This window comes from Spathaspora passalidarum, assembly GCF_000223485.1.
Source record: "Spathaspora passalidarum NRRL Y-27907 unplaced genomic scaffold SPAPAscaffold_4, whole genome shotgun sequence".
Lineage (NCBI taxonomy): Eukaryota > Fungi > Ascomycota > Pichiomycetes > Serinales > Debaryomycetaceae > Spathaspora > Spathaspora passalidarum.
In genome coordinates this window covers 472,198-486,681 of record NW_006767428.1, presented here as the reverse complement: position 1 = coordinate 486,681, position 14,484 = coordinate 472,198, and the positions used below count along the sequence as shown (strand labels likewise).

Genomic DNA, 14,484 nt, shown 5'->3' with positions numbered 1-14,484 from the left:
AACAAAACCATTCCCATGGAGATTCGTCAAATCTGGCCATTATTTATAGTTTTCAATTCATATTTATTGAATAATTACAATCAAAAGTCAATCATGATTGACCTGGCCCACGCGATCTAAGATCTCTCGTATTTAACAATATAGCACTAATGCATGCATGTGAAAACAAGAAATATTAGTAGTGCGTATGAATAAACGAATTATTACTACAACGTGTCGTGGTAATTAAAACGTGTGTCATTCCATTGTTCTCGGGAAGAGTCGCCATAAGATTCGTTTAATTGTTTGGACACGTTCTTGCAACTACAAGACCGCCTCATAACAATCATCGCGTTCAAGATAACCACAGGGGGGGGGGGGGGAGGTCACTTACTGGTGGAAGACACGAAAACGGGCTCATGATTCCTTGTGAGAGAACAATAGTTGTTGTAACTTGGTGTGTTTATTTCCTTTTGGGAGAAACGCCAAATTCGAAAAGTTTATTGTGATCCTTGACCTTAAAAGGCTTCAATAAAGTGGAGTAAAGTGGGTTATAACACCAGGCCAATATGGTTATCAAATTATATTCCTTTCTTGGTAATTTTTCAATGATTACTGGAAAAATAATTGCAGAAAGGGTTCCGGAAATTATTTAGCCTTTTCCGATATACCCTAACATTACAATGTAGTTTTAGAGCTATTTAATCAAGCCTAACACAATAACAAAGACAATATGCAAGCTCAGTAAGATAATCCAGAAACTAGCTTCCAAAGTATAGAAAATTACCTTTAGTCTGTACACTTTGCAATGGCTTGTTTTGAGATTAGAACACGGCTGAAGATTTTCAGGAAACAACGTGGGAATTTTTATTTTTAAACAATGGATATTATTAATTGAATGTATTACCTGCATATGCATAATTAAAGCAATGATTTGCATATGTATGCGATTGTTCCGGTGTATGGACGCAAAAGAAACGTTTGAATAGTTAAAAGAAACAATTTAACTCAAGTTTGTGTTTTCAAGTTTGTGTCTTCGCTTATGTATTTGGTCTTCGGTTGGTCTGTTAGATCACCAGGGACAAACTTTTTCATTGATGATAACACTTGCCCTGCATAAAAGTTTAATTAATGTAAATTATTCCGATCACTGTATTTTAACTAGGTTACCTTATAACACAAAACTTAAAATTTCGAGCCCAGTCCCATCGACACGCCTGTAACATTTGACTGCAAAAAAAAAGTGAAATTCTCTTGGCAACTAACACGATAGTCACATTGGTGAACAAAGACTAGACAAAATGCAACCACAATACCTATTTCCTCAAGGTCCGCTTTTCGCATTTAGGGATGTCCTTGTACATTAACTGGACCTTGCAACCTGATTGGAGCATAAAACTCCAAGGTTTCCAAACACTACACCTAAACTTTTTCAAATTTTTTTTTAATATTAAAATAAATACATAAATAATACACAGATGATTAGTATGACTCTTGGTCAATATTTACCCTTCCCTTTTCTTCTTTGTTATCGTCACTAGATTCTTCTTGGACTTCAACGACACCACCATCTCCTAATTGAGAAACATCAAATCCATTGGCTCTCAAATAGTTGACAAAATCTTCATCTTCACGGTTAATGGCATCTTGACCCACAGAAGGACAGAAAAAGAATGCAATACTGGCACTGAAAATACACAAAGCAGAACTAATGTAGAATGGAACTTGCAATTCTAAGTTAGGATCAGCATTGTCGGCATAACGACGTTGAATGACTGGGAAAACCCAAGTACCAACAAAAGCCCCGATTTTACCAATGGCGGCAGCAATACCGTAATATTGACCTCTAATTGGAGTAGCAGAAGTCTTTGAAGCTAATAAACCAATGTTATCACCAGGACCGAATTCACCTAAAGTAGTGAAAATACCGAAAACGACCACGAATGCAGCAATGTGCTTTCTTAAGCTTCCCAAACAGGCAGACATAATAATACCGATAACACCTTGTAAACCAACACCGAGAACAAAGGTTAAACGTGGACCAATGTAATCAGCAGCAATAGCACCGGTAAATGCACCTGGAATATAGAATAAGTTGAAAACAACGGACCAACCCCAAGTTTTGTATAATGAATCATTAGGAATGATTTGTCCCATGATAATGGTGGAATAAGTACCGAATGAGTATGCAGAGAAATCATAGATAAACCACATCAAGGAAATAACAGTCAATCTGAACCAGTAAAACTTGGTAATTAACCACCAAGGATAGTTTCTGTAACTAACCTTCTTCATATGCAATTTGGTGAATGAGGAGGAATTCTTCATTCTTAAACGAATGAAAAACAATGACAAAGGTGGAATAACACCCAACCCAATAGTTAATCTCCAGACAGCTCTTAAATGACGTTCACTGAAAATCCACAATAAAACCAATGGGACAAATGAGGAGATAACGAAACCAGTATCAATCATAAAGTTGGTGAACCAGTTGAAATATCTGTTTCTCTTACCAGCAGGTAACATATTAGCGAATTCAGAAGCAATAACTGAAGAAGTTGGATATTCAGCACCAATACCGACACCTAAAAAGAATCTGAAAGTAGTGATAGCAGCGAATAAACCATATGGAGTCTTACCCCAGGTTGCAACGGCACACAACAAGGTAAAAACAATCAAGATAATATTAGCAGTCATCATACCACCTTTTCTAGCAATACGATCTGAAATATAACCAAAACTTAATTGACCAACAACCGTACCCACGAAAGCAATAGAACCGATGTTGGAAATAGCGTTGGATTTTGTGAATTCATCCTTGTAAATGATCAGAAGACAGGAGATAACGGTACTGATGGAGTTGTTAACGTAACCATCGGAGAACAACCCAGCACCAGAAGCGAAAGCAGGCCAAAGGTTTGTCATCTTAACCTTGGTTTCAGGAGGAGCGTCTTCATCATTTTGGAAATCTTCAGCAATCAATTGTTCTTGGGTCTTGTTGAGAGTGATTTCCTTCTTTAAATGTTTGGACCAACCAAAAAGGAGGTCAGAAACTGAATGTGGTAAATCTCTGGTAGCCATTTTCTTACTGATGTGAAATATTCAACAAACTGATTCATGGGGGGGGATTTTCATGATCAATTTATACTGTCCTAAAACTCGATTAGAAAATTATTTTTTAGTTCTTGGAAAGTTGAAAAATGGCACAAAGCGGAAGATAAACAAAGGACCTACATTGCATTAAATTTCGGCATAAGGCCCCAAAAGACGTAAAATGTACCTGCAACTAGCAACGTGTTTGATGCAATATATGCAACATTTGTAAAAGCCTTATATTTGATGCTCATCGTTGATACACGTTGCGCTTGATATTGCTTCGATTGCTCAATGAAACACAATCTAAAACCAGCATGAAATTCCACCTTGATTATTCAGCCTACGAGGAAAAACAAAGCATATTTCCGTAAACCTAAATGTTGGGTTACTTTTAATGCATATTCTCCATTGTAGAAAATAAATTGTTCTTATCAACACCTTTGATTTTGATCCCTACCAAGTTTATCTCGTGATATTACCTATTCCACATCGTACATTACCCTGATAAACCAAGATGTTTGTTCATATTCGTTAATACTTACTTGATTGGTATTCGTCAATACCTTTGCTCATAATCCCAAGCTATCTTTTTTTTACTAGATCGGGGTAATAAACCTCATGCCGTTCCATTCTGCGAAAATATTTTATTTTTCATATTTGACAGGGGCGGAATTGTTAGTGGAGTAACGGAATTATTATTTTTTTCCTCATTTTTCTTTTTGTTTCTTTGCATTTATTAGTGCGGCAACACTCGGGACAACTAAATTAGGGTCACATGACCCTTAAATTGATGCAATTGACCCTAACACCAGATTATACTTTGTTAAAACCACTCAATTAAAAAGTAGATTTAACATGAAACCCTTCATAATGACATCTACTTGTTGCGATGACCATAGAACAAAACGCGATGAGCTTATCGGTTATGGAACATCGCTTAATGTTATTTTTTTTTGGCGATCGGACTTGGCAGGTAGGCAACGTGGGCAGCTCGCACAGTACGTAATTTAATGACGTATATGTAGACGCACGGAATAATTCCGCGACATGGAATTAAACAATAACTAGGTGATTTCATTGGATATATATCTAGGCTTATTATACGAAGCAACGTGTGCTGTAGATCTGACCCTTGTTGGATATCACACGATTATGTGGCTTCGAGAATTCAATTGGCGGAATCAAGCAGATACCCAGAAGGCTTCAAGTCTATTGCAATTGATTGGGTGGGTAAATTGCTGAATGCGGAATTGAGAAGATTAGACAGGGTCCACGTTGTTGAATCGACATGATAAACTCCTTTTTTCTCGGATTTATAGTTATACCAGCCTTTCTCCTTCGAGGGTTGTTTCTAATTTGACTCTGGATTTATATCACGGAATCTCGTGCAAACATGAGAAATATTTTTGAAATATATACTAGGGAATTCTCCGTTTAGTCTCATCGTGTTGAATTGTAAATCTATAGTTGCTGATAATGCGTGTAACTTGTGGAAACAGCGTTATGGCTTGAAACATGGTTTGCGACATTATGAGAATTGCATTATCCTGCGCATTTCTTGCTTGAACTTTCGTATAAACACTGCATTTGCTTGACAAGAATATCTACAAATGTTCTAGGATGTCACAACTCTTATATAATGGCCTCGTGTCAATTTGCAACCAATATCCAAGCAAACACAATACTAATATTGTGTAATTACTGTCAATTTATGATCTGAGTGCATGTGATTTTTTTCGAATTTTGTGTTCGATAATTGACCTTCCTTATCCAACAAATGTGATAACAAATTGCATGCATGTGAAAACGTTTGCATTATCAATAACCGTTGATGTATTATGTTGGGTAATCAGTCTTACGAGGCTTGACTCATTTCTGTAAATTAACGGCGTAATAATTAAATTAGAATTGTAGATACGTGAATAAAAACAATGAAAAATATTCTGGGCATTTTGAGTTGAAAATACTTGCGAGCGGTGGCTAATGTCAATTATATACAGTTTTATACTTATGTTATATGTTCTAATAAGGTTATACAATCTATCTCCATTCAACACAGTAGTTTAAGGTTTCTCCAGCCTTGAATGGAACAACAGTAACATCAACATTGGCAATAGCTTCAGGGACTTTATTTTCACGCTTGACCAACCATACAGATTCACCCTTGTGCTTGCTCAAGATGGCATCACTTAATCCATAGAAATTGATACCGTTGTCACTGACAAAGTTCTTTAAGTTTGCTAATTTATCAGCCTTGGCAAAGACTTCAGCAACATAAGCAATGGCGTGACTTTGGGTGTAGACACCAGCACAGACAGAAACGTGTCTCTTTTTGGTGTCAATTGGGTGTGGGGCGCTATCGGATCCGAAAAAGAACCATGGCTCTCCACTGGTTGCTGCTTCCACGAGAGTAGCTCTATCCTTTTGGAATTTGGCAACTGGCTTACAGAAGTTTATAGGGTTACCTGCCCAATCATCAATAATTAAATACAAATGATGGGCAGTAATGGTGGCACCCACGTAGATTTCATCACCTGGTTTATAACCAGAGTTTATTTCTCTGACTAATGCGACGGCATCAGCAGTGGTACAATGTTCCAAGACAATCTTTAATTGTGGGAAGTCTTGATGTAATTTTTTCAAAGCGGGTAAGAATCTTGGTTCAGCGTTAATAACGTTGATATCGTTTTCCTTTTCTGTGGAAGGTTTTTCACCGTGGATGTTTAAAATAAGCTTGTGCTTTTGCATGACTTCAAAAAGAGGATAGAATGAACTAAAATCATTAGGGTCAACTCCATATTTGGAGTTGGTGGTGACACCAGCAGGGTAACATTTGATACCGTGGACTAATCCTTCTCTGGCACATTCTTCAATTAATTCAGGAGTTAATTCTTTGGAAAGGTAGAAAGACATTAAGAAAGTAGTGGACGGAGACAATTCTTCAAGCTTTTTCTTGTAGTCAACCACTTGTTTCTTGGTGGTGATTGGTGGAACCAAGTTAGGCATGACGTAACAGATAGCTACACCACCTTCTCTGACAGTAGGAGTGATTAATTCAGACATGGATTCATCACGAAGATGAACATGCATATCAGCAGTGATTCCTAATTCTATTTCTGACATTATTGTGGAGGGGAGTTGGCAAGATAAGGTCTGAATGAGAAGTGAAATTGAAAAATCTACAATTTTTTTTTTCGTTCTTTTGTTGGCTCATCTTGCGTCATCTCCATCCGGGGGGAGGGAGAGTGAATCAGAATGAGGATAAATTGTATTGCCTAAAAAAAAACATATAGAGTATATCATTACATATGCGTAAAAGTCGTAATCATTGATGCTAGTTCGTGTTCGGGTCCGGGTTGGCATGTGGATTCGGCTGAACTTCAGTCGCTTTCAAGTATTTGTCTCACCTTGTCAGGTTTGGCACCAACAACTTTCTTTACAATCGTACCGTCTTTAAAGAATAACGTAGTAGGGATGGAAGTAATGGAATAGTCAGTGGCCAATTCAACGTCTTCATTTATATCTACTTTGAAAAACTTGATGTGTTTGTCTTCGTATGTTTGCAGGTATTCGTCTAAGATCGTGTTCATCTTTTTACAATGACCACATTGGTCAAAGAAATCAACCACCACCATGTTCTCCTCTTCATCAAGAGCAGTCTTGAGTTGTTTTTTAGAAGTTAAGTTTTCTAACATTGTATTTGTTGTAGAATTAAAAAGGGAAAGTGTTAAGTGAAATTCAAGAAAAACCGGATTAAAATGACCCTTTAAATACTGTTTTGCTGTTATTTTAAACTCATGCTGTACTCTGTCCCGTAAATAAACCTAAATTAATAATATTTTTACCTAATTGGCTTCTTTTAAGACAACAAAGTCATGAAATTGAATATAAACTATGAGAATAGGAGGGGAATGGGCGCAAAAATCCATGACAAAAATAAAAATATGAATCTCACGCTATTTTTTAGACACCCCACATTGCAGATAGTGGAATAATGTCAACAAAAGAGCAAGGAATATGGGAAGGAAAAAAAATTTTTTTTTTTTATTTCTAATCTGTCAACATCAAACGTTCGTTTGGATATATAGGTTCGGATTAATGCCATATTGCAAGGGTTTGTGGTGCTAGAAGTCGGTGGGGAGGCGGATCATTTTTCCACCCTCTGCATGGAAGTGTTTTTCCACCTTCGATTTACGTAAGATGTGTAGTTCCTTTTTCCTGTAATCAGTTGATATTTGTAAAAACCTGTCTTGATGTTACTTTCTTTTGAGTATGAGAAACTGAAGGTGGATATTTGTTTGTTGACGTTCGGTTACTAAGCCGGTTATTTGCATTGACACAGCCCTTTTAGCAACACCAATAAAAGCCGACTATGACTAAGCGGGAACCATCGGATAATTTCCCAACGCAAGGAATGTTTAAATCTGCTTCAAACAATAAGTTATGCCACCCCCTCATTTTTAAGTGGGACCTTTTTGAATTTAGTGGAAAGTGACACAGCCTTGTTCAGTAGGCTTTACGTCATGACAAGTTTTGTTTCTCGGGGTACACTTGGGATGCTCCCCGGTGGTTACTAAAGTTTCTTATTCACCGTATATGTGAGATGTCGATTTGACAAAAAGGCAGTTTGATACAGTTGCTTTGGGGGATGTGAAATTGTGGAGTTTCGGGATTATATAATAAGATATTTTTTAAATGAACTGGAGCGCAAATTCTAATCTTGTTGTAATCAGATCCAATACTTCAAACACTTGATTATTCCGATTAACTTGTATTGCTTAGTAATGAATATTTTGGGTATTTTAAGTTTCCCCCCCTGTTGAATGTTGTTGCAAAAAAAAAATGAGGGCGATCAAAAAAAAAAAAATAAACCCTCTTTAGAAACCAGCCATCAGAAAAAAATGGGAGCTGCTTTCTTAGAAACCACACAAAGTTGACATGGGTTCAGTATTTCTCCCTCATTTAAACACAGGCTGGCATGTCGACCAAGCGATCCTTTCTGAAGACGATAGATTAGTGGTGATACGATTTGGCCGCGAAGAAGAACCAGATTGTATGATCATAGACGAGATTTTGTTTTCCATCTCAGAAAAAGTAAAGAATTTTGCTGCTATATATCTTTGCAATTTGGATAAAGTTCCTGATTTCAATCAAATGTATGAACTAGATCAAGATCGGCTGGAACCTTATACGATAATGTTTTTCTTTCGAAATAAGCATATGATGTGTGATTTTGGAACTGGTAATAACAACAAGCTTAATTTTATGATTTACGACAAACAAGAATTAATTGATATAATAGAAACGATATATCGGGGTGCTAAAAAGGGGAAAGGTTTGGTTGTTAGTCCCAAAGATTATAGCACGTTACGAAGAGGTGGATGATAAAGAAAACGTTGTCCAATATAAATATATAAATTATATACAGCCTATACGTCCTTTTTTTTTAATTGTCAAGATTTTGTGCATAGAAGAAATTGACACTTAATAATTTCAGTCCAGGTGCATTCTTACTAATCCAATCTCTAACACCACTGCTTGGAACACCTGTACCCCAGTTTGGTCTATCTGGAGGTGCAGTCAATGCATTGGCCAGGGAGTCTTGTTTATATAATAAAAACACATAACGATGTTTTCCGGTTTTTGGTGGTGGGCCTGGACCCATGTACTTGACTAATTCTCTACCTTGGCTTACATCAATTTTGTGATTGATTTGTTCGCCTTCTTTAGCTTCTCCATTAGTCAATTGCAAATCAGTAACTAACCAATGAAGATATTCTGACCACTTGTGATCTGTGTTTGAAGGAGCATCCGGGTCGGTCATAACCAAGATAAACTTGTCATTTTCGGTGATTGATTCAATTTTACCGTCCTGTGTAGGTGAATTGAGAGTTAATTGAATCTCGGGAACATGCTGAGTGTTAGCAACTGGAAGTTGGTTACCCAAGGTAACGTGTTCATCCTTACTATATTCAATGGTCAATAACCCTTGAGTATCGAATTCGTCAACAACTTCAGGGATAACTTTGTGTTTGGTGTATGATTCATCCAAGGATTGAGAAATGGTAATCAATGGCATTTTTGATTGGGCGAAAATTGGGAGTCGACAGAAATAATTGTTGTTCAGTACGGCAAGAGCAATTCTAGGGGTAGTAGTAGCAATTGGAAATCTTGTTCTTAACAAAGTTGAAGATCTTCTCAATAGCATTGGAAAAAAAAAACTTCAAGTAAACTACAAAGGGAAATTGTTTGGTGAAAACCAAGGGTATTTATAATTGACAACAAAAGGGGAAGGCGAATATGGCACAGAAAGGTTGCGGTTATTGTAAGGGGATGGGGTAAAAGTTTAAATTGTACGGAAATGGGAAAAAAAAAATAAATTAAATACAAAAAAAAACACGGAACAATCTGTTCGACGACATTTGTCGTGGATCACCCGATGCTACCCGACATTATTGATCAAGGATCAAGAACTATATTGTGATGTCTACTATGAGGCGATAAGTTACAGCACAGCTTATTTAAACAAGTTAGGCTATTGTGGCTTATTTCTCTCGGTTTTTACCATCATTAAACTATGCGCCCAGAATTTGGCGCTTCTACGCTTATAATCGTACCATCGGAATTGCGACTCGGATTTTCGTACCAAACTTTTAAAGTGTATTACGATAAACTACTCTAGTATACAAAACAATTAATATTACAAGTATAATCCAATGTTCTTACCTCTCCCTCAGTAAACTTTAGTAGTTCGCTTGATATGAATCTACTTTGAAATTTGGATAATGACCATCTCTACTTTCTTCTACTTGGTGAGTTGATCCACCATTAGCTGGAACTGGTGCTTGAGATATCAGTTCTAATGTAGGCTGAGGAGTAGGTTGATGGGATGAGTGGTGTGACGCGTGATGAGAAACTGGCTGTGATTGAAGATGTTCATTTTGTTGCTCCTGTTGCTGTTGTTGTAACATTTGCTGTTCGTGAACAATATCGGATTCAACTGTTGGTGGTGGTAGGTGCTGTGGTGGTAATTGTTCTTGTTGTTGAGAGGACGACAGGGTTGCAGCAGGATGAGTATTGTACCCATTTGTCCTTGACAGAGGGTATGACTTCTTTGGTTTCTCTTCTTCTCTAGGAACAACATCAATCAAAAAGTCAAACATGTCACTCTTGGTTAAAGCAGCTGCGATATCGGATTTCTGTAATGTCCTTCTCTTGTTTTCTTCAGCATGGATCCAAGCTCTCATGGTTAATTCAGTAATAAACACATCACAACCTTTAGCAAACAATATTGGTGCTTCGGCACTAATCATTCTCACGTCTTCATCTGTCTTCATTACTTTTTTGATTCTAGCCAACGGTAACTGATGATTTTTAAAATCGTGTTCATCATGTTCAATAGAATTAATGGTTTCTTGCCAATACTGCATCATCATATCACGATATTTCCCAGTTAACCCCTGAGCAACATTATTGAAGGCATCCATAGGCTGTTGTGCGGCTGCTGCTGCTTCAGCAGCGGCTTGGGCTGCTAGTAACTCAGCTTCATCCACTATAGGGTGTGATGCTGGTTCTTCCTCCTGTTCAAGTTCTTCCATATATTGATGGTGCTGAGGTTGCTGTTGCTGTTGTTGATAATGTACTAGATCTTCATTATCTAAGTACGTGTTTTCGTATCCTTCCATTTTTATATCTTGCTATCTTGTTATTGAGTCAACTTTGTTGTTTTAATTGCGGGTCCTTTCAGCTTTCTTTTTTTTTTTTCACGTAGTTTTTTTTTTTTCGGTCCAAAGTTCCGGTTCTCTTGCGACCCCTTAAACCCCCATTGATCTTACAGATTATTTACACATGTGAATTGATTGAATTGCAAAATATACATCTACTTAACTGCAAGAACATGTTCATCGAATCTAACTGATTTTCTTCTCTCACCAGAAACTTGGTTCGGTATAGCCAATTCAATACCTTCTTCACCAACACTATCCTTGGTTTCATTCAACATATTTCTAATATTTGCAGCTGAAGCGGGAGCATTACATGAAGATTTACGACGATGTTGTTGTTTTAAATCCTCCTTACATTTCTCACATCCACAAAGGAATCCCCAGTTGACTCGTAATTCTCGTTGCCTTTGTTGGACAGTATTTTTTGGGTTGACATATGTTGTGGTTAATTCTTCACCCGCTCTGATATCTCTAGCTGCGTAAACTTTTAAACCATCAGTGCGAAGTAATTCGGTTTCAACTGATGTGTTAGGGTTACAATTGTGATTCAAATGGGATTGGATTAAGAAAACATTGGAGTCTAAATTGTTGATGTTGTATGTTCCCATCATGTACATGAATTCTTGATAATCGATTGGATTTGAAGGGAAAATACGAAGGAATTTTTCATAACCCAACTTCCATAAGTTTTCTTGCTGTTCTTGAACAAATAATGCCCCACCACTCAAAGTATCGAATGCACCTGCAGATGAGTTTAAAGCCTTGTATCTGATATCTTGTGATACTCTGGCCATAGCCTTAAATTGCTTTGCCTTGGTTCCAGATTTATCATTAAGAATATCAGCATAGATCAATGTGATGGCATAAAGAGCATTCCATTGGTCTTCCAAACAGTAATCTTGCATATGTAAGAATGCCTCAGGGTCAAATAATTTAGATCGTTTAGCATTTGGATTGTACACATTATGCTTTAAAAGACCATGCAATACTCCATCCAACTTCTTACATTTGGTTCCACACCAAACTTCAGCACAGACTTGACAATCTAATCCTCTCAATACTGTGTTTCCTTCACTTTGTTGTAATAATCTCCCACAATGAGAACAAGCAGTTCCTGATTTGATCAAGTTAATGTTGGCCAAAGGTGGGATAAAAAATAACGGTTCTTCTTCCCAGATTAATTCACCTTTGGCAATATTATGTTTTGCATATAACCCCTTACCTCTTTTAGAAGTCATCACTATTTGAACCTTGGAAGGCAATTCGATATCAGGAGTATTTTCAGATTTGATTTCAGATGCATATGTGAATTGTTCGTTAGATGAAGAGCTCAATAATCCAAACTTTTTCAACAAGGTTTTGACTCTCTTCTCAGAAACAGACCAATTTGGATGTTTTGCCTTGACTAAACCGTGCAATTTGGTTATTCCAAGTGATTCAGTGGCGGGATCTTCCTTCCAGATGGCAATGACAGCATCGACGATTTGACGTTCGTGAGGAACCACGGGACCTGTTTCTTCAGGTTTTGAGTCGTTTATTGATATCACCTCAACGTTTTTAGCTAAGGATTCCTGATCTAATGTCATGTTGTGGGAATATTTCTTACGTACTTCTGCAGATGAATTTGTTGTGGAGAGAAAATGAAAACTTTTTTTTTTTGTTTCTCCGATTAGGCAAAGGGTCTGAAGATGAGATTCAATCACAAAATGAGGCGATCAGGTCATTTTCCAAAAGACAGACAAGGATTTAACAGAAAAGGGCTTATCTACTAGTGTGAAGTTTAATTCTGATCTTCCGTTTGCATTTTTTTTTTTTTACAATGCAAGAAGGGTCCTGCTAAATGGATTTTCAAATGTTGGATATTTGCAACAATTTTGAGGTGCCAGGGGAAGTATCAGTGGCTTAACCGTTTGCAATACAACAGGTATGGGTATTAGTAAAGGGTAAAATTTCAAATTACTCGAATATTAAGCGTCTAGCATTAACCGTATTTGTGTATTTTCATAAAACTTCAAAGACTTAGTTTATTAGCATATCCTAGATAGGTTCCGAATTATCAACAAAAAGGATATCATGGCACAGAAAACTGTTCAACTGAACCATCATAGAAGGAGAATGTTATTTTATTAAATTTCGACATGATGGTCCATGAAGTTTTACATTTGAAGACCAAAAAATAGAGCCATTCTATAAGTTTGAATGAACTATCATTGAACAATTTTGGAAAAAAAATTGTTCGATACAAATATATTCCGATACCGGGAGTCGAACCCGGGTCTGCTCGGTGAAAGCGAACCGTGCTAGCCGTTACACTATATCGGAGTGATTTTCTTCAAAATGTTTTTTCGTGTTTAACATGCATATTTGTTTGACTTATTTGATATGCAGGAAATGTTTGTATTATAGTAACAACCATACCGAAGTGAATGAGGTTTAAAAGTAAGTTTTATTCAATATTTTAAGTGGGAGTGTCTGCATAAAGAATCAAGGTAAGTTCTATAGTAGTTATAGGTAACTAATTCCAAGTTAAAATAACTTGTAATTGCTTCGTAAGTGGAAGGGTTTAAAATCAATATGATGATCTGGTAAATTCGATCCGCCCGATGTATAGATTACATTTATACTGTCTTGAAATGAACCTGTTGTCTTAGATCATATCACAAATTGTGACATTGTAAAGAAAATGAAAGTATACTTGGTAACAGTTCATGGTTCATCTCTATTTAGTGCCTGTTGGACAATGTAACTTGAAGAGAAATGGTTGCAAGTTTATGATTATAAATCAAATAATATACTTCGAATATCCTGGATTAGTTTATTCTATTGATAATTCTTTTCTGTTAATTGTAGAGAATAGGATAATAAAGTAGAAAGTTTCTGCCGTTTGCACTCTGGAAGAAACTTCTGTGAATTTTTTACTTACCGTTTCGCAGAGAATGTTCCTGTAAGCCTTCGCAGCACTACTAATACTACTACTACTACTACTACTACCCTAATGTCTATTACATCTCATTTAAGTTTTTCCTGTTTGATCCTACAGTACAGCAAACAAAGTGGCTGGATCGTATTGAAGATTTATGTTTCACAGCATTGGACACGTAGTCTAAAGAAACTAGAAGTGAATGGTTTTATTCAGGATGGGAAATCACTTACAATTTGAAGGTAACAAATATGACTAAATACATTATACCGGTTGTCTTTTGCAATTACATCTAATTGCATAAAATTGCAACGGCTGATAATTTTCGCTTATTCAAACAAAGAAGTCCACGTGGCAAGGTCATCACGAAAACAATTGAAAGTATCGGTCGCCAAACACTCCCCGCAGTGTCAAATGGGAAGAAATTCCGTAAGATTGCTGCCAAATTAACTTTTCTTTGTACAATTCATATCCTGTCACTTCCTGGGGTGTTGTTATGAGTGGTTGGGAAGTAGAAGCGTGGTTGCGACATTGAATGTCATATTTTCTGGAGTGTCTAAAAAATTGCCAAGTGTCGCATTCATCGTCAAATTTACGAGGATCCTGCGTCATGTATTATTTTCTTTTTTTTTTTGTTTTACAAAGATAAGCCAAGCAGCTATCTTTCACGGATATTCTATTCCTTTCTTTCGTTTTTAATCATTTAGTAGACATGTTTTCACTATTTTAGGTGAATAATAAACACATGGAGAATCCCTGAAATTT

At 36.7% G+C, this 14,484-nt stretch overlaps 7 protein-coding genes across 7 annotated transcripts; 1 reads left to right on the top strand and 6 right to left on the bottom strand. All coding sequences in view use genetic code 12, as the record gives it.

Annotated features, from left to right (window-relative positions):
* Positions 1-1,432: 1,432 nt before the first annotated feature.
* GIT2 (Git2p) lies at positions 1,433-3,072 on the bottom strand (the record flags this gene model as incomplete). The annotated part of the gene is made up of 1 exon (XM_007375315.1): positions 1,433-3,072. The coding sequence occupies one exon, from the start codon at positions 3,058-3,060 to the stop codon at positions 1,462-1,464; it is 1,599 nt and encodes a 532-aa protein (XP_007375377.1).
* A 741-nt stretch (positions 3,073-3,813) lies between these two features.
* Positions 3,814-6,228, bottom strand: URA4 (dihydroorotase; the record flags this gene model as incomplete). The annotated part of the gene is made up of 1 exon (XM_007375314.1): positions 3,814-6,228. One exon carries the CDS (start codon positions 6,196-6,198, stop codon positions 5,116-5,118), a length of 1,083 nt encoding a protein of 360 aa, XP_007375376.1.
* Positions 6,229-6,282: 54 nt separating this feature from the next.
* On the bottom strand, positions 6,283-7,077 carry TRX2 (Trx2p; the record flags this gene model as incomplete). The annotated part of the gene is made up of 1 exon (XM_007375313.1): positions 6,283-7,077. The coding sequence occupies one exon, from the start codon at positions 6,708-6,710 to the stop codon at positions 6,456-6,458; it is 255 nt and encodes an 84-aa protein (XP_007375375.1).
* Positions 7,078-7,943: 866 nt separating this feature from the next.
* On the bottom strand, positions 7,944-9,284 carry TFS1 (Tfs1p; the record flags this gene model as incomplete). Its single annotated transcript, XM_007375311.1, has 1 exon — positions 7,944-9,284. A coding segment is annotated over one exon (473 nt), but the record flags the coding sequence as incomplete, so codon positions are not given.
* Positions 8,014-8,460, top strand: SPAPADRAFT_139739 (U4/U6-U5 snRNP complex subunit; the record flags this gene model as incomplete). Its single annotated transcript, XM_007375312.1, has 1 exon — positions 8,014-8,460. One exon carries the CDS (start codon positions 8,014-8,016, stop codon positions 8,458-8,460), a length of 447 nt encoding a protein of 148 aa, XP_007375374.1.
* A 432-nt stretch (positions 9,285-9,716) lies between the features above and the next one.
* Positions 9,717-10,796, bottom strand: HAP5 (Hap5p; the record flags this gene model as incomplete). Its single annotated transcript, XM_007375310.1, has 1 exon — positions 9,717-10,796. One exon carries the CDS (start codon positions 10,758-10,760, stop codon positions 9,819-9,821), a length of 942 nt encoding a protein of 313 aa, XP_007375372.1.
* A 125-nt stretch (positions 10,797-10,921) lies between these two features.
* On the bottom strand, positions 10,922-12,411 carry SPAPADRAFT_61174 (S-adenosylmethionine-dependent methyltransferase; the record flags this gene model as incomplete). The annotated part of the gene is made up of 1 exon (XM_007375309.1): positions 10,922-12,411. A coding segment is annotated over one exon (1,246 nt), but the record flags the coding sequence as incomplete, so codon positions are not given.
* Between the last annotated feature and the right edge of the window lie 2,073 nt (positions 12,412-14,484).